This window comes from Lytechinus variegatus, chromosome 1, assembly GCF_018143015.1.
Source record: "Lytechinus variegatus isolate NC3 chromosome 1, Lvar_3.0, whole genome shotgun sequence".
NCBI classification, from domain to species: Eukaryota; Metazoa; Echinodermata; class Echinoidea; order Temnopleuroida; family Toxopneustidae; genus Lytechinus; species Lytechinus variegatus.
This window is the reverse complement of record NC_054740.1, coordinates 68,724,232-68,746,346: the sequence shown is the minus strand read 5'-3', so window position 1 is coordinate 68,746,346 and position 22,115 is coordinate 68,724,232. Positions and strand designations below refer to the sequence as shown.

General features: G+C 37.0%; 1 protein-coding gene across 4 annotated transcripts; it reads right to left on the bottom strand.

Moving 5' to 3' along the window:
- Positions 1–717: 717 nt before the first annotated feature.
- LOC121421043 (solute carrier family 2, facilitated glucose transporter member 8-like) lies at positions 718–21,001 on the bottom strand. 4 transcript variants are annotated; one of them, XM_041615668.1, is made up of 11 exons: positions 20,912–21,001; positions 18,455–18,589; positions 15,365–15,515; positions 13,082–13,294; positions 12,434–12,533; positions 11,367–11,581; positions 7,187–7,445; positions 6,487–6,546; positions 5,805–6,013; positions 4,000–4,110; positions 718–3,833 (listed from the first exon to the last, which is right to left on the bottom strand). In XM_041615668.1, the coding sequence occupies exons 2-11, from the start codon at positions 18,565–18,567 to the stop codon at positions 3,792–3,794; spliced, it is 1,473 nt and encodes a 490-aa protein (XP_041471602.1). In that variant the 5' UTR covers positions 18,568–18,589; positions 20,912–21,001; the 3' UTR covers positions 718–3,791. The 4 variants fall into 4 exon arrangements, with proteins under 4 accessions (XP_041471602.1, XP_041471585.1, XP_041471577.1 ...); XM_041615651.1 differs by having other exon boundaries at positions 718–3,850; positions 4,017–4,110; XM_041615643.1 differs by having other exon boundaries at positions 718–4,110.
- Between the last annotated feature and the right edge of the window lie 1,114 nt (positions 21,002–22,115).

The following is a 22,115-nucleotide window of genomic DNA, read 5'->3' as shown; positions in this document are numbered from 1 at the left end:
AGGCTTGTGTCGAAACAGAAAAATCAAAGAAACAGATCAACAAAAGTTTGAGAAAAATCGGACAAACAATGAGAAAGTTATGAGTGTTTGAATATTGCAATCACTAATGCTATGGAGATCCTCCCATTGGCAATGCAACAAGGATGTGTGATGTCACATGTGAACAACTTTCCCTTTGATGGGACTATAAAATACCCCCAAAAGGGTCTTTTTGCTTTTTCTTATGGTGATACAAGCTCTTTATCCATGATGTATCCTTTAAAAATCTGTATTACATGCCCTCCTATAGAAAGAACACATGGTATACTGATAGATGTGATAAAAGAGGCAATTTAAGTGAAATATATATACTAAAAGTAATGCAAAGAGTTGATCACAGGTGTCGCATTGCCAATGTGAGGATCTCCATAGCATTAGTGATCGCAATATTCAAATGCTCACAACCTTCTCATTATTTGTCCGATTTTTCTCAAACTTTCGTTGATGTTTCTTTGATTTTTCTGTTTTCACACAAGCTATCTTGTTCTAAAGGTTTCATTCTCCTTTAATATCTCAGAGGGCATAGGGCTAGAGTGAGGATTTTAATAGCGTTTTTGGTTCAGAATAATGTAAAGATATGGATTATTAGAGTTTATTTAATTTTGGAGGTTAAGTTTTATGTTTGGCTTTCCATTGGAGCAACTGTTGCCAGTTCAAACGTCATGGATTCTATTTACCTCTTCTCAGTCCAATTTCTCCAAAGTTTAACAAATTTCTATGGCTCAAATAATTTAAATGGGCAGTTACTTGAGGTTGCTTTTGAAATGTTGAGCATACCTTCATAATGAAATCATGACAATTAAAGCTGTATAATATGTAGCAGACAAAAACAGATTTATAGATATAAAAATATAGATATACATATATACATATAATTCCCAATTACACCTTATTCATCCTAAATCGCTACATTGAAATTGGAAAATGGGAGCCCAATTGATTCATTGCTATGAGTCAATGATTACTTTTTCTGAGAAAAAAGGGCTAGATGTAAAACCAAATCAACAAAAAATATAACTTTAGTAATAATCCCAGAACCCAGTGGTGGCTCCAGGATTATATAATGGGGATGGGTCAGAAAAATAAAACAATTCTCATTGGCAAGATATTACCTCATTGTTGGCCAAGAAGATATTGACATGCAAAAAAAAGAAAGGTTATCAAAGACTTACAACTGATTGTCATTGTCATGATCAGTTATTTTCTCTTAAAAAGACAAAATATCAAATTATCACTACCCAACCCCAGCCTCCCCCCTTTAGCTGGAACCACCACTGCCTGAAACCACATGCTTTTAATGATAGTTTAGAAAATGAAACATCACAAAATGATACTTTAGTGCTATCATGGTAATTACTAGTACTTGGTTTTATCCCTTGGTGGATGTTTCATTACACATTTCATCAGTTTACCCATGGTGAGCAACAACCAATGATTATTCTCTCTTGACGACACATTATTCATGATAGTTATATGACAAGATCTCTTTGTGGTTACCCATTTCAAAACAATTTATCATTACAAAAAGAAATACAAATGAAAATAACCATGTTAAATCACTATTTTCCAAATAAATATCAACAAGAGGGGGGGTCTTCTTTTTATTTGGCAACCAGTCAATTTGACTATTTTCAATTTGACAAGTGAAATGCCTGTGGTAGTCTCACTGCTTGTTGTGCTTTCTAATGTAACTTTGAACAAGGTTAAAAACTTTCATATGATCTTAAATGTCTCTCAATGTTGTAAGTAGATTAATACACCTGATTAATTTTGAAATTTGACAATAAAGTGCCATCAATATATCATATAAAAGTACAAATATCAAAACTATAACATATATATTATGCAAGCACAGCTTGGAAATACATCTTTCTGAACTATAAAATTAATATATCCTGCACAACCTCCTTAAATACAATTATTTTCATTTCTTTCTATTTACAGTTAGACCTTTAGTGTCCACCGGTATAGATGGGTCACCTGTCTATAAAGACTACAAATATAGTTTCCTTTAATTAGAAGTCCCTATTGAAACATACATTAAAAGAACATGTCTATCCCAGAAGACCACCTGCTCATAAAGACCACTTTTCTTGTCTCATTTCGGTGGTCTTTACAATACATACAAGTTTCTCTATATAACAAGTGTTTTCTCATGTGTCCTGCCACTTGCAAGCAGAGGGACATGTAGCAAATGATTTATCATCACGATATTATATAATAATCAAATAAATGTTGTGACTTTTAGGCACTTTTTAATATGCAGGAAGAATCATCTCAAGACAATGAAGCTTACTCTCGAATTAATTTGTAAGTCTACACAAAGTCAACAATGTACACTTTAAAAACTTTGTATATGAATCAGCTTTGAATGGCTTGTGATAATAATGGATACAAAGTTACATATGGACCTTATCAAAGTACAGTATAACATACTACACACTTGAATTTATATCATGGTTATACCTTGTGAACTATTATGGACTTCCCCCAAAGTCATCATTTGCAACAAAATCAACAGTTCAAAAGTGGTTGATGATATATCATATCATCCCACAAATTGCTAATCAGCCATGTACGAAATCAAATTATACAAATGGATAAAACCCTGCATTTCGTCACAACAATGGGCTATCAGTCAGATCTAAAGTACCCTATTCGATTCTGAATTGTGGCCACATGGAAAATAAAACAAGTGGCCAGATTAATAAAACTTGTTATAATAACATATATTTGAGAGTTTCAATCTACTGAAATCTATCAATATGACTGGCTGATAGTAAACTTGTTAAAGTAATTAGGCATTTGTTATTATAACAAGTCTTTATGAAACTGAGACCAGTTTACCTGATAATGCATTACACATTTTTACGATGTGATCTTATTGTATAGAAATACTGCTTGAAATACGGTAAATAAAGTTGTGCAAGCTACGGGAGGTAGACATAAACAGGGAAAAGGAATTGTTTCTATTTTGAGCGATTTTGAGATATTTTGAACTTGATATCAATTTATGTTGGCTCTTTTGAAATCTACAAGGGCCAAACTGACACCAGTTTACTCTATGATGTAGCACACATTTGTTGTACAGAAATACTACTTGAAATAAATGAAGTTGTGCAAGCTACTGGAGGTAGACACACTCGAGGAAAAGGAATGGTTTTTATTTTGAGCTATTTAGAGCTATTTTGAACTTGAAATAAATTTAAATTGGCTCTTTTGAAACCTATAAGGGCCAAACTGAGATCAAGTTAGCATATGATGTAGCGCATATTTTAACAATGTGATATTATTGTACAGAAACACTACCTGAAATACATGAAGAACCATAGTGCAAGCTACCAGATTTAGATATACTAAAGGAAAAGTGATATGTGATTTCCATAGGCTTTGTACATGGATGGTTCACCCTCTTTTCAAAGGCGACAAGTTAAAAGCTGAAAAATCATGCCAACTTATTTTGCTAATTTTTCAGTAATATTTTTGACCATACACCCACCAGCGAACATTAAGGAATGCTCTATTATTACAAATAGCAACCCTAAAAAAAGTACACTTACTAATCATAGTGAGTAATAATGCACTCTAAAGAAAAGTGCTTAGGAAATACATGGTATAAATGATAATCATTCAGTACTACAATTGGGGACTAGTAATTTAACTCATTCCCTATTGCTTGATTAAGAATTAGTAAAATATCAAAAGGCAAATGCATTCATGGCAATATATTGGAGTTGTGTCACTTAAGTAATTTATCTCCTTCTACGGTCGTTGCCCGCAAAGCTAGCTTCGATCTCTTCCAACGAGCGCCCTTTGTAGTAATTTAACTCATTCCCTATTACTTGATCAAGAATAAGTAAAATATCAAAAGGCAAATGCATTCATGGCAATATATTGGAGTTGTGTCACTTAAGTAATTTATCTCCTTCTACGGTCGTTGCCCGCAAAGCTAGCTTCGATCTCTTCCAACGAACGCCCTTTGGTTTCTGGTACAAAGAAGAAGACAAAGACTGCTCCGAGGAAGCAGATTCCACCATAAAACCAGAAGATTCCTTGCTGGGTCAATGACACCTACAATATGAACAAAACAAAATACATTTTCTTTTCATAAATCAACTATAGGCCCGTATTAGTGCCTTCATCGCTGGGTCATTGCAAGGCATGATCAGCATGATATTTGATGTTTTGTCATTTCGTCGCACCACGAACCGTCCTCTCTGCACACTTCTATGCGAAAGTTACTTCTGCAGAAAACGCATTTAAAGAAAAGTTTTTTTTTAAACCAGCAATAAGTGCACCTACTAGGAGAGCAAATTATTTACCAGTGTCTTCGTTAAAAAGTTCAGGTTCCAAAGTTTCATCCCATATCTTTATATTTTCTTGAAGTTAATTATTTATGCCACAGTGGGCAACGGAACAGAGAGGACGGTTCGTGGAATAGATACAGTGCGCTTAACTTTCGCATCAAAGTGCGCAGAGAGGACGGTTCGTGGTGCGTGCGACGATTTGTATCATATCATGTGCCTGTTGTGGAGCTTGTCACATGCAGATGTGGCCAGAGTAGTCTGCAGGCACAGACTTTTTTTCCAACAATTCACAGTGCATAATGCAGAGTCTGAAGTAGTGAGACTATATTCATTACAGACTCTGCTAATCTTGGACACAGACGAAGTCTAGTCTTCACTCTAGACATGGTATAATAAATTAAAGTGTCAAATTTGAGTCTGTGCTTGAAGACTATGACCAGAGCAGCAGAGCAGGGAGTATTGGTAGCAACATGGCTATCCTGCGCTGGCACCCCTTTATAATGACTAGATGGATTCTGACCTGCTAAAAATCAAAATTTTCCCCTCAGTCACTGCCAGGTCTGAACTATATTGCATATATATGTACTTAATTCTGTTATTGCGCAAACCATCAAATTAATCTAATAACATTGTTAATTTCAGTCATTAAAGGAAATCATTCTGATAATTCCTTTATTATATTATTCTTATTCATTGAAAATAAGAGACCTTTCATGGATTCAACAATATCTGTGAGCTTGATCTCTATGAGCCCACACATTAATGAGATTATTGTCACTCTTTAAGAACTAACCACTACCTAAGACCATTGGCATTCCTATATGCATGCATACCTAAAACAAGTTGAAGGACAGTATAGGGACCACCCACAGCAGAAATTTACCACCAGACGTTCCGTTTGGTAAATGTCGGGTTCAGTGGCGTACCTTGGATTTCCACAGGGGGGGCAAAATCTTCCGCCAAGAAATTTGACAAGCAAAAAAAAAAGGTCTTCAACTTCAATGCACGGGGCCACTGTTGTCTCGTCAGGGGGAATGGGGGCAGGGATACGGCCCATGAATGGGTTGTGACTTGTCAGGGTGGGCAGTACGTAGGTACGCTAATGGTAGGGTTCCTCCCCGTTATGTCCAGGGCCCTATCTTACAAAGGGTTATGATTGATCCCATCAATTGTAACTTTATGAAAGTCCATCAGTGTCATAATATTTTCAACAGGAAATTTTTCAACAACAAAAAATAATGCATGAATATACATCATAGAAAATATTTTGAACGAACATGCATAATAGATGTTGACGTTGTTGACGTTGCTGGCCGTCCATAGTTGTGATTGATCGGATCAATAGCAACTCTTTGTAAGACGGGGCCTAGGACTGAGGCAGTGGCACCTCGTTCGTTTAATCAAGTCACCTCGCTGCCTGACTTTCAGGATTGGGTCAAATATACAGCATTAACTCACCTGCATATGGGAAAATTCCTTTGTGACAATAAAGGCACAACCCCAGTTAAAGGCAGTTGCGATACCGCTGGCAGCTCCTCTTGCCTTGGAAGGGAAGATTTCCGACATGATCAGCCAGGGAATCGGTCCCCATGCCAACGAGAATGAGATGATGTAGACGATGATACTGCAAAGTGAGACAGCGCTCAGTTTGTGCTGCTTTTCAACATCTGAAAATGAGAAGAAACATGTGGTTGAATTGTAAGGTGGTACAGTGTATGTCGATGGGCACAGGTGCAAGGTTTTATAAAGTTCAAAACTGAGTTTGATCAAAGAAGCCTTCTTAGAAAGCAGTCAGCATTAATGTTATTTCACTGTTATCTTTCTTATAAATATTATTGTTATACTTGTTGTTGCTATTGTTATTTCATTATAATCATTATAAATCACCATTATCATTAATATTATGATATCACCATTATTGTTATCATCATCATCATTAATTTCACCATTGCTATCATCAATATTTTCTTATCATCTTTTCCTATCCTACAAGCTCCACATGAATAGTTTACACATAATTAACATGCACGTTCCTCATGGGCACTTCATACATATTCATTGGCACTTACAAACAAAGAAAAATAATCATTACTTTATTACTTTATTAAAACAATGATTTGAGTTTTTTTTGTCTTCTTACCATCGCCAGTGATTTGATAATACAATCCAAATACAGTTGAGCTGACTGCCAGACCAACAGCTGCATTAAAAAAATGTCATAGAAATAAAGGGCAAGTGAGGTAACAATGCCAATACCAGCCAATATGTTACAACTCAAATATATGATAACCTTGTCTTAAGTCAGAGCTGTGTCTTTCGCACAGGAATCCCGCAAGAGGCTATTCATTACCAATTCTTACACTTATTCTTCAACAAAACAATAAGTAATGCAGAATAGCTGTACACTAACTACTACTGTTGACTGATAGCATTGGTCATCATTGTCATTTAGCATACATAACAATTAAACATTTAAAATTAGTAGATTAAAAACAACTGTAAGTACAAAATACAAAATGCCTTGAAAATACGTCTAAATATTGAAGCTCTTAGGTGCCTAAGGCCAAGGCCGAGCATCAGGCGCTACAACATGTTTTTCTAATACAGGTGATACAGGTCGGCCTATAATCATGACAATACAAAAATACATTCAGGACAAAAAACATTTAAATTTACAAAAAATCTCTCGATTAAAAAGAGGATACTATTTCTTTCATGAGATGATGTCTAGACCATCACTCTTTACAGTAGAAAATACTGTCCTTGATAAATTGGTTTGACATTTGATATATCCCATCAATATAAATAGCAATTAAGACCCCCAGTTCAGACCTTCCTACCTCCTAATATCAAGAGCGTTTTGCGCCCCAATTTATCCATGAGAAGAGCTGCAACACACGTGAAGACCACCTGTACGGCACCTACTATCACTGTGGCCACATTGGCATTGATAGAGGGCGCTGCACTCTGAAAGATGCTGACGGTGTAGAACATGACTGCGTTGATGCCGCTGAACTGCTGGACAAACATCAGTACCAGGGATATCAGAAGAGGCTTGTAGAGGTATGGACGAGAGAACTCTGACCATCGGAACGTATCCTGCAATTAGAGATACATCTTATATATTTGATATCCTGTTCACACTGTCACCATTGTAACCATGGTCTTAATTGTGGCATAATCATAGTGATCATATCAGATCAGGGGCCCGCTGCAGAAAGAATCTTGCGCAACTTGAGTTTCAGCCAATGAAGCACCCATATTCGGGACTTGCGCTTGATATTTCGACTTGCATTTTAACGCAATTCTTTCTGCAACAGCCCCCAGTTGTAGCAATCGCATTGATCTTAGAAATATGTGGAAAAGTTCAAACTTGTTTGCGATCAGCTATGAAAAGTCAATCGTTGCCAGTGGGAATGAGGTATAAAGGAATAATATAGGATTTTTGGAAAGATTACCAAATTATTGTGAGCAATTGATATTATTTTTATAAGATATATTGACCTGTAAACATTTGCAAACATTGTAAACCTCGGACTCACTGCAATTTAACAATATAGCATACTGACCATGTCAATAAAATATTACACAGCTATTGGCTTTGTAACATTAAAGGTAAAATACCAAGAACAGAGTACTTTCGAATCACCAACTAGATAAATGACACCACAGCAATGTTCTTACCATTTACATAATTTTTCTATAACTTTTATTGATAAGTTTTGTTTATTTTCTTTTTTATACAATTCAATTATTTATTCAATTCATTTATTTGTTGTTAGAACTTTCTTCTATATATATCAATATATTTTGTATATTTTAATTATGGGTTACAATTTGGTAAATAATGGCCGCTTTTTCGGCATATGATATTTATAGCAACATCAAAGATCAAATAAAACTAGCACATCAATGATGTGGAGCTCATCCGGCATCTCGCAATAAAATTTAACACAATTTTAATTTCAGATACTGTAGTGAATTATATTGGTGACATAAATTGAGGAAATAGAATTGAAATTGATGAAGAAATGACATATACCCTTTTTAAACAGGATTTTCTTAGCCCCTGACTATCGCTAACCCCGTACTATCCTTAACCCCGTACTATTTTTTTTCTTTTCACACATGCCGAATTGTTATTGCTAACCCCGGATAAGAAATGCTTGCTTTTCACACACGAAACTTGCTAACCCCGGACTAGTGGTAGCTCATGCTTTAGATACATTTGTTGATCATTCGTAGTAAGTACTTCACTCGTACACTTTTTACACACGCTATTTCCTTAACCCCGTACTATAGGTGGGGCTAAATTGCCATTTAGCCCCACCTATAATACGGGGTTAAGGTTAGCCCACTTTCGTTTTACACTAGCGATCTTAACCCCGTACTATCGCTCTTAGCACCGCAATTGCTGGGATAACCCTGCTTTTTTGCAGGGCCAAATAATCCCGTACTAAAGGTGGGGTTAGCCCACTTTGCAAAAATGCTGTGTAAAAAGAAAGTGGGCTCAGCTTAACCCCGTACTATAGGTGGGGCTAAATTGCCATTTAGCCCCACCTATAGTACGGGGTTAAGAAAATTTTAGCATGTGTAAAAAGGGTAATAGAAGCATTTTTTTGTGATCTATGAATAAATTTCATATGAATTAAGTATTAATAATTATCTAGTCAAAGTTTCTTAACTCTGTGTAGAACCTTGGTTAACCTAATGTAATATAAAGTCAATCAACAAATAAAAAAATAAGTAATTTTTGTGAGTTTTGAAAATATATGAATAAATTAGCATATTTAATGAGTTTCAAAATTCTATATTGAAATTTTGTATCACCACCTCTAGCTATTATATAAAGCAAACAAAATTGAAATTGATCAACAAATGAAGAAGAAAAAACATTTCTTTGTAATTCTGTGTAGAAGTTTGGTGAACCTCATAAAGTTCTACAAAATGGAAGAAAAAAAGTAAAAATCAGTCAACAATTAAAGAAGGAAAAGCATTTTATGTGAATTTTTAAAAATATGAATAAATTAATTTCCCATAAATTAGCATAAATATTGTTCTTGTCAAAATTTCAAAATTCTGTGAAGAAGATTGGTGAACCTTATGAAGCTCTACCAGATGGAAGAAAAAAAAATCAAATTTGGTCAACATATAAAGAAGAAGCATTTTAAATACTTGCCAACATTTGAAATCTAAAAAGAGGGACAAATTTGGCCGGCGGCCCCCTGGACCCCCGGCCGGCCAGGGGTTCATGGGGCCGCTTAGCTTAGGCTCCCGACTTGGTTCAGGGGCAGCGCCCCAATTGGGGCCTCAAGGGCTGAAAGAAAAATAGCACTATGGAGGGCCATTAGATGCTTAAAATGATACCAGAATCACATAATATATATATTAATAGACACTCTACACACATGCCCCAGTTCTGTAGTTCAGTATCCATGATCTTGAAAATATTCTCCCCTGTTGATCTGTCAGAGCACTGTTGCAGTGACAAAAGTTCACATGCTACCTGACCAATATTATCGTCATAAGTTTTCAGGAGTATTGGGTACAGTTTCACGGCTCCTTGATCGGTACTGCCATCTGTAGCGATACTGTAAGGCTGATGCTTGACTTTACTGACCAAAGCTTTCGCATAGCTGTCTGCTAGGGTACAAAGGATGTTACTTGTTTTTGTCCGAGCAGCACTGTAACCCTTAGCAATTTTTGAGTCGGGAAACATTTGTCTGAACAAATCACCAGCATGGTCAGAAACATCAATTGCAATGTTATGTTCCACCAAAAAATCAGTAAATCTTACCTCGGCTCCAATGACAGAGGTATCCTCTTTGGGCATAAAGGAAGATATTTTGGACATGCGAGTCGCATCGAGATCCGCCTTTTCATTGTCGATGTGTTTTTTCTTCTCGGCGTGCCTTCTTATTATCATTAGCTCCTCCACTTGAGATTTTAATTTTATGTCCTGCCGGCAACACATGCAAAATGCAAATTCAACGCCTTTCGTGCTTGGCTTTATGAAATGAAATCGTTGTTTGTACTCCCCTTTAAATTTCTGCAACCGTTTTCCACTCATTTTGATCAAATCCTCTCTAGTTTTGCGAAATCCCGTTAAATCCACGATCGTCACATACCCCGTGAACAACTTAGCAAGCATTAATACATGTCCCACATATAGAGATCGGTGCTGTGCATACATGCGTTGTGCACAAGTACATGGGCACTCCGCATCGCATGCAAACAAACCACGTTTTCGCAGTCTAGTCAGTCGCATGTGTACACCCGGTCACACAGCGGAAAATCGACTTGGGAGAGCGATCGAAACTTGACATACCGTACACATGACCGTACATGTACCATCGGTCAGTTTCGTTGGTGGGACTGTAACATTACGTGTATCGATAGCTCAAACCCGGAAGTCATAGACAATACTGTACATTTCGTATATATTGAACACGCGCAAACACTTTTTTCTCGTTTTCTTTATTGATTTTTTTTGTCTAGGCTCAAAAATCGGAACATTCCGATTTTTCTGCTCTAAAAAATTTTAAAAACGGGACAATTCCGATAAAAACGGGACAGTTGGCAAGTATGATTTTATGTGAATTTTTCAAAATTTGCATAAATTTTGCATAAATTAGCATAAAAATTGTTCTGGTCAAAATTTAAAAATTCTGTGTAGAAGTTTGGTGAACCTCATGGAGTTCTACCAGATGGGAGCAAAAAATTCAAAATCGGTCAACAAATAAAGAAGAAGCATTTTTTGTGAATTTTGAAAAATGCGCATAAATTAGTATATTTAATGAATTTGAAAATTCCGTGTAGAAGTTTTGAATCCCCCACCTAGTGCTATCATATAAAGCCAACAGAATAGAAATCGGACTTGAAATGGCAAAGTAATAGCATTTTGAAATTGTGGACGGACGACAGACGACGGACACCACGGCATAAGCTCATCTTGCCCTTCGGGCCGGATGAGCTAAAAACAGTTTTCGAAGGTTTCAATTCTCTTTAAATTTTACTCACATCAGACGAGTCAAGAGCGTCTTCTATCTCTCGACATTCCAATTCTATGTCGGCCATGGGACCACGCAACCTCCTCAATACAGCCATTGCCTGCACCTTCAAACGCTTCATGAGCAGGTACCTAGCGGTTTCTGGGACCATTACTATGGCAACGACGAGGAGGGCGGTCAATGATGCACCGGTCAAAGCCAGCCAGAAATAGGTGAAGGGAATACCTAAAAATAATAATAGGCATTTATCGTGAGCCATCTATCTAGACATAATTAATTTCCAACACTGTACATTCAAGTAATTACCCAGTTACCACACCTGGGTTGAGTGCAGGACAATGTGGATCAATATCTTGCTGAAGGTTCAAACCCATGACCCTTCATTTCAAAGTGCAGAGATTTATCCACTGGAATACATCGCTTCACATGAAAATACATAAAGATTATATTTGCTAAAATGTGTGCTTTTAATTAATGAATACACATACAAGATATAAGACAATAATATAACAATTATAAAGAATTCAACAGACAATGAAAAATGGACTCAAGACAGCACTTCTTAATAGAGCTTTATACAAAGGATGTTGGTAAACTTTAGGAATCTTGCCGATGTGCTGAATCTATCAAAACTTGTTGCCAAGCCAAATTCTTATGCCATGAACATCTAATTTGCATAAATAAATTGGAGATAGTATTAAAATATTCTTTTAAGCTGATGCATGTAATATTCTTTCAAAAATTGCTTGCAAATCAAATACTAGTTTGCATTTAAATCAAAGGACTTGCGCATGATTAAGCTTGATTTTGGATTGGATAATGGTTCTTGCATACTTCCGAGGTACAGCAGTAGATGGAGACAGAGTAATAGTAGTCTGCTGTGCAAACCTTTCACAAGGAATAAGTGGTCTGAATGAATATGCAGTCTATGATGACTTGCGTACTGAAGGCACTCTTGCTTATTTTTGCGCTAGTCTTGCGTGAAAACTCACTTGTTGACCAAGGTTTAAATCACGGTCTGTGCACGCAGACAAGAGACAGGGCTGGAAGTTGATGGGGGGTGGAGAAAGATCTTACCTAGACAATAGACAACAAGAATTCCGACAGTCACAGCAACTTGGAAGCTAGATCCCAGGAAACCACGGAGATTGGGAGGGGCAACCTCTGAAATATAGTTCTGCATAAAGACATAAATGTTAATAAGTCACCGAAGGACAACCAAAAATAATGAGTTAAAGCAAACTTCATTAATCAGTCTTTATATCCAATTTTCATGCAAATTGTGCAGTTATGATAGCTTTCATTCATCTGGCAATGCATTTAACTTTTTAGGATTAACCTATTAAAGCTAAAGAGGGGAATGCAGCATATAAGCTCCTTTTCCAAAAGTCTAGCATTCCCTTGCATTTTCAATATTTGATTAAAATGTGGTGCTAAGTGTTGCGGATGGTCTGAAACCAAACCAGGCTAAGGAAAAGCAGGGTAAAACAATATTAGAAAATCACAGACATGGTGGAAACTCTAAAGGGAACTTTTAACATACACTTTGTGGCAAAGCCATCAATAATCGTGAGCTGTGCAATAGTCCAGGCCTAAGGCGTTAACTCTAGGAGGGCAAATAGTGAGGGGTTTAGAAGACAGTCTGAAGCCTAAAAGAGATAAAAGGGTTTAAGGATATGCAGGGGTTAAGAAATGATACTTTGAAAAACAAATTAAAGAACTTACAGGTACAGCCAAACATGACATGCCGCATCCTACACCAGTGAGAATCCTTCCGCAGTAGAGATTAATGACATGTTCGTTGCTAGCTGTGCCTATGAGCACCCATCCAATAATAAATGGGATACCAGTTGACATGATGGTAAGCTTTCTACCTCCGCACTGGAGCAGAAAGCCTGCTACAGGACCACCTACCATGGCGCCAATATTCAGCAACGACTAACAAAATTGATAAAAATTAGAAAAAGAAGAGTAGTAACTTGAGGCAACAATAATTATAATAGCAAAAATGATAATGAAATTCTGGCGGAAACGTCATGGCCTTTGCATGACATTTATGACATGATCAGGGACCTATAACACAAAGGTTAACAATCAATTGCTTGAATTTCATGATTGATTATACACTGCAGTCAATGCAATTAATCATAGAAAATATTGTACGACCATTGTGGAGCGTTGTGGCCCAGTGGATTAGTCTTCGAACTTTGAAACAGAGGGTCGTGGGTTCGAATCCCAGCCATGGCGTAATTTCCTTCGGCAAGAAATTTATCCACATTGTGCTGCACTCGACCCAGGTGAGGTGAATGGGTACCCGGCAGGATTTTTCCTTGAATGCTTTAGCGCCTATTAATATGGCGGCTCAGCTACAGCCGGGGTAATAATATGATACCAAGTATCAAAAGCGCAGTTGAGTATATGCACATAGTAACTGTGCTACATAAATGGACATATTATTATTATTACTAAGCTTTGTATTACAGGCCCCAAATAATCAAGATGATTCTTGACCTAAGTTAATGTGATGCGAATCTGGTTGATATTTTGTTATCCGCTAAGAAAATATGATTTATCATGTTATTGAACAAAATGGGACCAGGATGAAGTCATGAGGACCTCGGGAGCATTTCATCCAATCCAATCCAAAGGTCTTTTGATAGAGCACCCTTTCCTTTCGGTTACAAAGTGCTGCGTGCACACTACTACATGTTTGGGCCTCCAAAACAATAAATAACATCTCAGAATTTCATGAAGGACTTGTTGGATGTTTCATCTGACAGTTACCATAGAAACCATGTTTCTAAGCCAATCAAAATCAAAGACAAAAATGTTGATGACCCTAAAAGAATTGTTTTGTCTGTCATATCATGATAGACTCCTAATACATGAATAACAAAATATTGAAGGGAATTGATTGGTCAAAGTTTGAGATATTGGGCTCACAAAAATTGAGGGGAAAAACATAATAAAGACAGATAAATTTAACCCTAACTAGGCCAAGCTTTTTTGGCTGTTCTGTGGCCGGGGGGGGGGGGGGGGGGGGGGGGGGGGGGAAACCATTGAATCTCGGCCGCCGATCGCGCAAGCGCCACAAAAATTTTCACGCTGGTAGTGTGCTACGTATTTACAAGGCTGTATGGTAAAATTTTCCAAAATAATGAAATTTTATTTCATATGAATTAATTATGCTAATTTATGCATAAATCATACTTTTTGTTCGAATTCATTAAATAAAGTTCCTAGAATGCTAATTTTTGGTAAAATATTTTTTGTAGCATTCTTAACAATTGCAATTGAAAAAAATTTGGTTTGGAAATCAATTTCTTATGTATTTTAATGTTTTATGAATTTCTTATGTATTTCTCTGTTTTTCAACCTTTTGTTTTTCTTTGTTTTTTTCAACAAATTTATTGCAAAACCTTTTTGAAGCATAATTATGCTAAAATCAATTAATTTCAGCTGTTTAAAGTAAAAATAATCATACCTTTATGAATAAGATGAGAAAATTCAATTTGCATTGACTTTGTACACAAAATCATGCTTTGGAACAATTTTTGGTCTGACATGCACTTACGAAACGTGTAATTTCGGAACCGCATACCCGAGCGTCGTAAACTTGGTCTCAAAAGATGCACGAGACTTAAAAGTACCAACTCTGCGAGTGACGCGGTCAAAAAAATTTGTGCGGCGGAATGATCGCAGAAAATGTTGAGGGGGGGTTGATTCAACCCTCCTGCCTGTTTAGGGTTAAGAGGTAATCTGTCAGACTGATAGACCACCTAATAATAATCATGATAGTATAGCAACAGTAATAGTACATAGTATGCAGTGCTTAGAAACATAAATGTTGCATATCATCATTATTATCATTGATGATAATAATATTATCATAGCAACACCAGCAACAATAAAAACAAAAAAATAAGTGATGATAATGATGATGCTTCAAAATAATTGATAACCAAAAACTTGTCAAAAAGAAGAAAACTAAAAAAATAATCATCTCACCCCGAACCATGATTCTTCCTCTTTCGTAGGAAATGCTATCTTTGGGAGAGCAGGAGATGAATAGCCGATGGAGAAGCCTGTAACAAGAGGTGCCAGTAAAACCAATCCTACTATGAAATACAGGCTACCATTCCGGCCTTTCATTTTTGTGCTAGAAAGAAAAAGAAATTAAAACATGGTTAATGATGGATGTTTTTATCTGACAGATCTCCAAAATCACCAAATTTTCTACTTAATAAATACAAATCACCAGAATTTTTTTTTTTCTCTACTAGTACTATTACAGGCTTTTCATTTTCAGCATGCTTTAATACAAACTGTGTCAACAGCATACAAGGTCCTGGGAAGCATGTGTGTGTGCTGGGGGTGTATTATACAGCGCGTCCCCAAAAAAACTATACACTTTTGAAATGGCCGCCAAATAAAAAATCTAGCTCTTTGGGGAAAAAGACTCTCATATATGGATAGCCAATGAAGTCAACTTTCAAATGACACCAAAAAGTTGGAAAAATATTAATGCTTGAGCGAGCACTGCTCACTGAAACAAAGGGTATGAAAATTAGGGTGGGCTGGAATTAGCCTTCCAATTTATTTCAGTTGTTGAGAGGCAAATCATTTCGAACTTGCAAAGTTAAGGGCGTTGTGATAAATTAATGATCAACCTTGATCAGTTTTGATAGCTTAAGCAATTTTTTAAAGTTATTAAATTGAACTTTTATGCATGAGTGAACACAAATTACACTTTTGGAGCAGCATTTCAGCTTTATCATTTGGATATCTTTTGGGGCAGCATTTCAACTTTATCATGGCGATCTCAGCAATGTGTTCATGGGAGTCGGCCAGTCGGGAGAATAGGGGGTGAGATAGGGCTTAAGTGGGAGAAGTAGGTTGATGGAATAAGGGTCAACAGAACATTCAGCCCCGCCCCTCCCTCTTTCCCACCCTCCCCTCCTGTTGAGAGACTGATGGCTATTCTTATGTACGCGTGAAGTCCAGAGCAGAATGTTGGTTTAATGATTAATTCTGAATTAGGGCATCAACTTTTTCCTATCAATCATTCAATCAACAATTTATCAGTAAATTAACTCATTCAATGTGCAATGTGATCAATAAAACATTCATTTTTTTTCCAATAAATTATTTCATTAATCATCATAATCATTAATTTTTTTTTGGCAATCATTCAAACTGACCATCAGCCACCGGTCACTTGGCAGTTAAGTTTTGAAAAGGCTACAATACGGGAGATGAGACAGAGAGAGAGGAGGGGGGGGGGGCTGGAAAATGGAGGTGAAGAGGGGAGGGTACCTATGACTTTTAATTTGTAAAAGGACAAAAAGAAGAGGAATGCCCTTTTAACCAAGTCTTAGCATACCTCGCCTTCTTGCTTGTAACAGGTACATGTACCATCACATTACTCTGACTCTCATGAACACACTTCTGATGTCCACAAGATGAATATGCTACACTAAAATTGCATTCCTGTTCACTCATGCAGTACATTTCAATTGAGTAATTCATGAAATTTGCCTATTAAAACCAAAACTTATCTCACTCATGAATAGCAGAACACCCTTAGCTTTGTAAGTTCCAAAGGACTAACCTCTCAAAAAACTGTATGGCTAATTCCTGCCCAGCCTAGCCAAGCTTAGTCTCCCAGGAGGAGAGAAGTGGGGGAGGGGGTGAGATGGAGGGAGGGGTTGCTAAATGTTCTGTTGACCTTAAGCCCATCAACTTACTTCACCTACCTAAGTCATATTACCCCCTCTTCTCCTGACTGTCATGAACACATTGTTAAGATCCACATGATCCACATGATAAAGCTGCACTAAAAATTGCAATTCATGATCACTCATGCATTAAATTTCAATTTAATAACGTATGAAATTTTCACAAACAACAAACTGATAACATCTGATCTTTAACTCACCAAATAACCTTCAACTTTGCAAGTACCAAACAAAACATCTGAAAGAAATTGGAAGGCTAATTCCAGCCCACCCTTATTTGCATACCCTCTGTTTCAGTGGGCAGTGCTCGCTCAAGCATGAATAATTTTCCAACTTTTTGGTGTCATTTGAAAGTTGACTTTATTGGCTTTCCATATCTATAAGTCTTTTCCCCCAAAGTGCTACATTTTTTATTTGGCAGCCATTTCAAAAGTGTATAGTTTTTTTTGGGACGCACTGTATTTCATAGGCAACACACCCTGGAATTCTGGTAGGTGTGGCAAATTGGGGAAATATAATCAAAATGACCTACATTTTGTAGTGAAAACACTTTTTTTTCTTTCTTTTTTTTCTTTTTTGGTCATATTTCTAGGGACCAAAATGAAATTCATTTGTAGTGAAACCTATTTTTTTTGCTTATCAAATTTACATCAGCACCTCTGGTAAAAAAAATTGTTCCCAGGGCCCTGACAACATACACATACAAGCTTTATGCTACACTTCAAAATCAACCAATGGTATGCCATCAATGGTCTAAAGACAGTAGTATCAGATCTATGTACCGGTACATGTTGGTGAATGACTTTATTGTCCCTATTTCACCCAATTATTAAGTATCATCACTCTGGAGAGTAAATTTCAAAAATAATTAACATGAATCACCATCTTACAATAATTTCTCACTCTCTTTACCTAGAAAGACGGACAGAGCACTCCCATTCTCTAGGACAAAATAAAGAACTGCACACTAGTGAAAAGTTGCCTTTTCACACGTGAATCTTGAATCGTCATTGTAATGATGATTGCAATTCGTCTTTAGAACCACCGGACCTTTCACACAGTACGCTCACTCGAAAACTGTGATTTCAGTGAAACTTAACTGGAATTCACCACCGGAGTGAATTTGAATTCACGATTCTAATCATGTTCTGGTTTGGTTTCACACATGCTAGAAATTTGTCAATAGCCTTAGTTTTCACTGGAATCATCATTCAAATTACGATTTGTTTACCGTACGAAAGGGTGGTCGACTCTATATCCTATCATCCAAATTTATGCAGGATAGAATTTAAAACTGAATATGTTCTTCTTGCCTTTAAACCTTGTAATTCTATACATTAGGCAAATTGAAAATACTAACCCCATGAGCGGTACTTTTTCATTTTCATCACAGGGCAGGAGGCTTTCTGTGTCCTTTATCTGAACTTGAGGCACTTCTCTGCTGTCCATGTTTTCTGATTGTCCTTCCTGCATCTAATTGCTTACTGTTCAGAATCTGCATGGGGTAATAAAGACACCATGTTCTCTTAATTATGGTTAAAGTCTAGCCTTTATACATATATTGCAAATAAGGTGAGGCAACTTAGACAATAGGAGTAAAGGATGATTATATAAAAGGAAAACATTTGTATCTCCATTCTTATCCTTTATTATTTCTTACCGAGATGCTACATCAATTAAAATCAGTAATCTGAAAATCTTCTTAACACAATCTTATCTCTGTAAGGACTACCCCTTTCTAATCTTCAACACACCAATTTTTAGATATTGCCAATCAAAATGACTTTGTATTGGCAGTTTAACAAAGAGAATCACTCCTTAATTATATGCATGTCAACAGAATATCATGTGCAATAATTTATTTTCACTCCTTGAAACATGCACAAAATAAAGAAAGAAAGTAGGTCTACAAGTAAGGAAATAAAGAAATAACAAAGGAAAGACAGAATAAAGCCAAGGAAAAGTGAGAAAGAAAGAAAAATACCGAGAGAAACAAAGAGAAAGAAAGATTTTTAAAAAGAAATAAAAAAGAGAAAGAAAATGAATGAAAAAAAGGAAACAGAAACAGGGAAAGTATTTCAAAGTAGACAAACCAATATAAGAGGTGAATGATAGAAAGAATGGAAGGAAGACCGATTACCATAGTCTCCTTGTTACTACCGGTGGCTGTTGATTTTTAACCCCCCCCAAAAAAAAAAAAAAAAAAAAATGTGGCCATCATGAGATGTGAAAACCCTCTAGCTATTGTAAATATCATCATGAATATTGTGAAAGATAAAAAAAAAGAAAAGATGAGAATGTTGTCAGAATAACATACGCTTATCTTGTTCAAGCATAATGCCTGGTCCTAATTTTTATTGCACTTAATTATTATAAGAATGTTTTTAGAATACCAATTTGAGAACTTAACAGAGATATGATGAACATTTTGAGATAAGAATGTTCCGTTTCCAGAATACTTCCCCAGTATGACTGAGTATTGACTTATAGTCGAGTATAGACATTAACACTAAACTAACCCAGGGAGCTCCGGCCCGCTTTGCGAGCCGAAGCCCAGGAGTTGAATTTGCAAAACGAGGGAGACACTGCATGAGGTAGATTGGGATCTCAATAGTAATCTTAATAAAATGTGGAAACAGAAATTATGCACTTACCACGATTATATGGATGAAGGTCTATCATGACACACAAATCCTGACACATCAAGGCATAGATTGGAACCTCAAAAAAACAAAGTTCTGTCGCCATAACTTTCCTTCTTTCGAAATTCAAAACAAAATGGCAGATCGAGACCGAGGCTTTATTTTGTTTTATCGAGGTTCCAGTCTGTGCCTCAATGTCAGGATTTGTGTGTCACGATAGACCTTTAGAAAAGTTTAGTTTATCCATATAATCGTGGTAACTAAGTGCATAATTTCTATTTCAACATTTTTTATATTAAGTTGAGAACCCAAATCTACCCCAGTCCCGTGTCTCCCTCGTTTTGCACATCGACTCCTGGGCTCCAGCCCGCTTTGGGTGCCGGAGCTCCCTGGGTTAACAACATACTAGGCTGTGCCTCAGTCACACAAATCTATCCACATCATCATCATTCGTTTTAGCATAAAGTTTTACCATAGCCATAGGCATATATAGCTAGCCTTAGCCTAGACAGCTGGCATCCGTCTGTTTCGAGGAGTTTTTTTACATTTTTTAAAAATTTCTCCTCGTACACAGATGGCTCGCTATCGTGCAGCCACCATTAGGGGACTTGCAATGCAAAATCCCCCGTTTTATCCGATCTAAAGTAGGCTACATAAACATATGGCCACTGAGTCCCCTGTACAGATCGCGCTAGAACTTCGGTCTCTGTATTTGGTGAGGGAAGCCAACGGAGTTCAGCTGAACAACCAACATAATAAAACAGAGACCAAAGCTTTTGGTCTAGCCTTAGCCCATTGTCGTGAGGTTACCTACTATAGTATGGCTTTCAGCAGGCCTCAGGTAGAATGTAGAAGCTTCTTTGATTTTTTCTAACACTATACTCTAGGCCTACTAGAAATATCAGTCTTCAATGCGCCTAGCCCTAGCGCTGCGCTGCGTGGCCGGGCCCGGAGGCGGAGCGGAGCAGCCTGCTTGAACTGAAGTTGTCGACTCGTCTTCGCCGTGTTCACGACTAAAATACGACCGTTTGTTTATCATTAATTTGTGATAGATCCAGGATGGACATGATGGTGGGGGGACTTAAACCCAAAGAATGTTGAAATTCAAGAACAAAGTCTAAAAATTATCGTGATTTTTTCTTGAAATTAAAAGGAATAAAGAGAAAATACATTACCTGTTTACCTTAACGCACTCGCAACCTTGACAAAAAACGATCCTCCTTCGAGCACCGTGATCATGTGACGAGTTTTAGTCAGGTGACCGTACCGGTGACCGCGGTAAAAAGGGAGGGGGTCCATCGTTTGATAGTGGGCGATCGGATGGGGGGGTATCGTAATGTTTACTCGCCCTGCTGCCAATTTCGTGATAGGACTTAGGAGGGAGTGAGGATTAGGCATCTAAAATATCAAAATGTTATGACCGGGCTGTTTATTACCGGGGCTTTTGAACAAAAATTATTTGCGCATGCTGCCAAATTTCGTGATAGGATGATCGACTAATTAGGAGGGAGTGAGGAGTAGGCATCTACTAAGACTATATTAAAATGTTATGACCGGGCTGTTTATTACCAGGCTTTTGAAAATTTAGGCAGGACAGCGCTGTATAATATATAGGCAGCTGCAGGGGGTCATGCACTGATGCACACCCATGGAAAGGTTTTGAAAGTGGGGGGGGGGGGGGGGGGGTACCGTAGACCATAAAATCATGGTTTTACCATAGTACTTTCAGTAATAGTAATACTACCAATGTAAAAGTAATTGACAGATGAATTAAGGAAGTACATATACCATACGGTAAATTCATGGTACAAATGCCATAGTATTACTATATGGTTGTACCATTAATTACGCTGGTACTTCCATGTCATGAGTCATGAACACCATATTCTTTCATTGTCTGCGTGGGCTATATTGGCCATGTGTGTCCCATATGGGCCCCATGTGGGTTCTTTTTAAAAAATAGTGTCAAGGTCATTGACGCACATTTGCCATATTCATACTATCCTATCCTATACATAATCCTAACTCCTAATCCTATCCTACACCTAGAGACCTGTCATTGACTTCTATATTAATTGAGCGAGTTCACAAAACTTGATTGACAAAGCATGGTAAACAATTTTCCATATTTAACCTTATATAAAACATTCTTCCAAAATATTTATGTGTGTTTTTCTGATTTTTTCGTGGTGGAATCATTGCATTAAACACAAAAACACATACCATGTAAATACCATAGTAATACCATGGTACTTTTACACCATGCTGTACTGCAACTAAAGGCTTAATTAATTGCAGTTTTCAGGTGAACAGAGGAATTCAAAACAGAAGAAGGTACTTTTTACAGGAAGCTGGCCATGCAATCAAATCACAAAAGCT

Bases quoted from the DNA above. Each gene is read 5' to 3' on its own strand.
- LOC121421043 (XM_041615643.1), bottom strand. From the start codon at position 18,567: ATGCAGGAAGGACAATCAGAAAACATGGACAGCAGAGAAGTGCCTCAA. The intron at 11,582-12,433 runs GTAAGATCTTTC...TATTATTTTTAG, and splicing joins TCTTGTTGTCTATTGTCTAG to GTATTCCCTTCACCTATTTC. The intron at 7,446-11,366 runs GTGAGTAAAATT...CTCTAATTGCAG, and splicing joins ACGCTCTTGACTCGTCTGAT to GATACGTTCCGATGGTCAGA.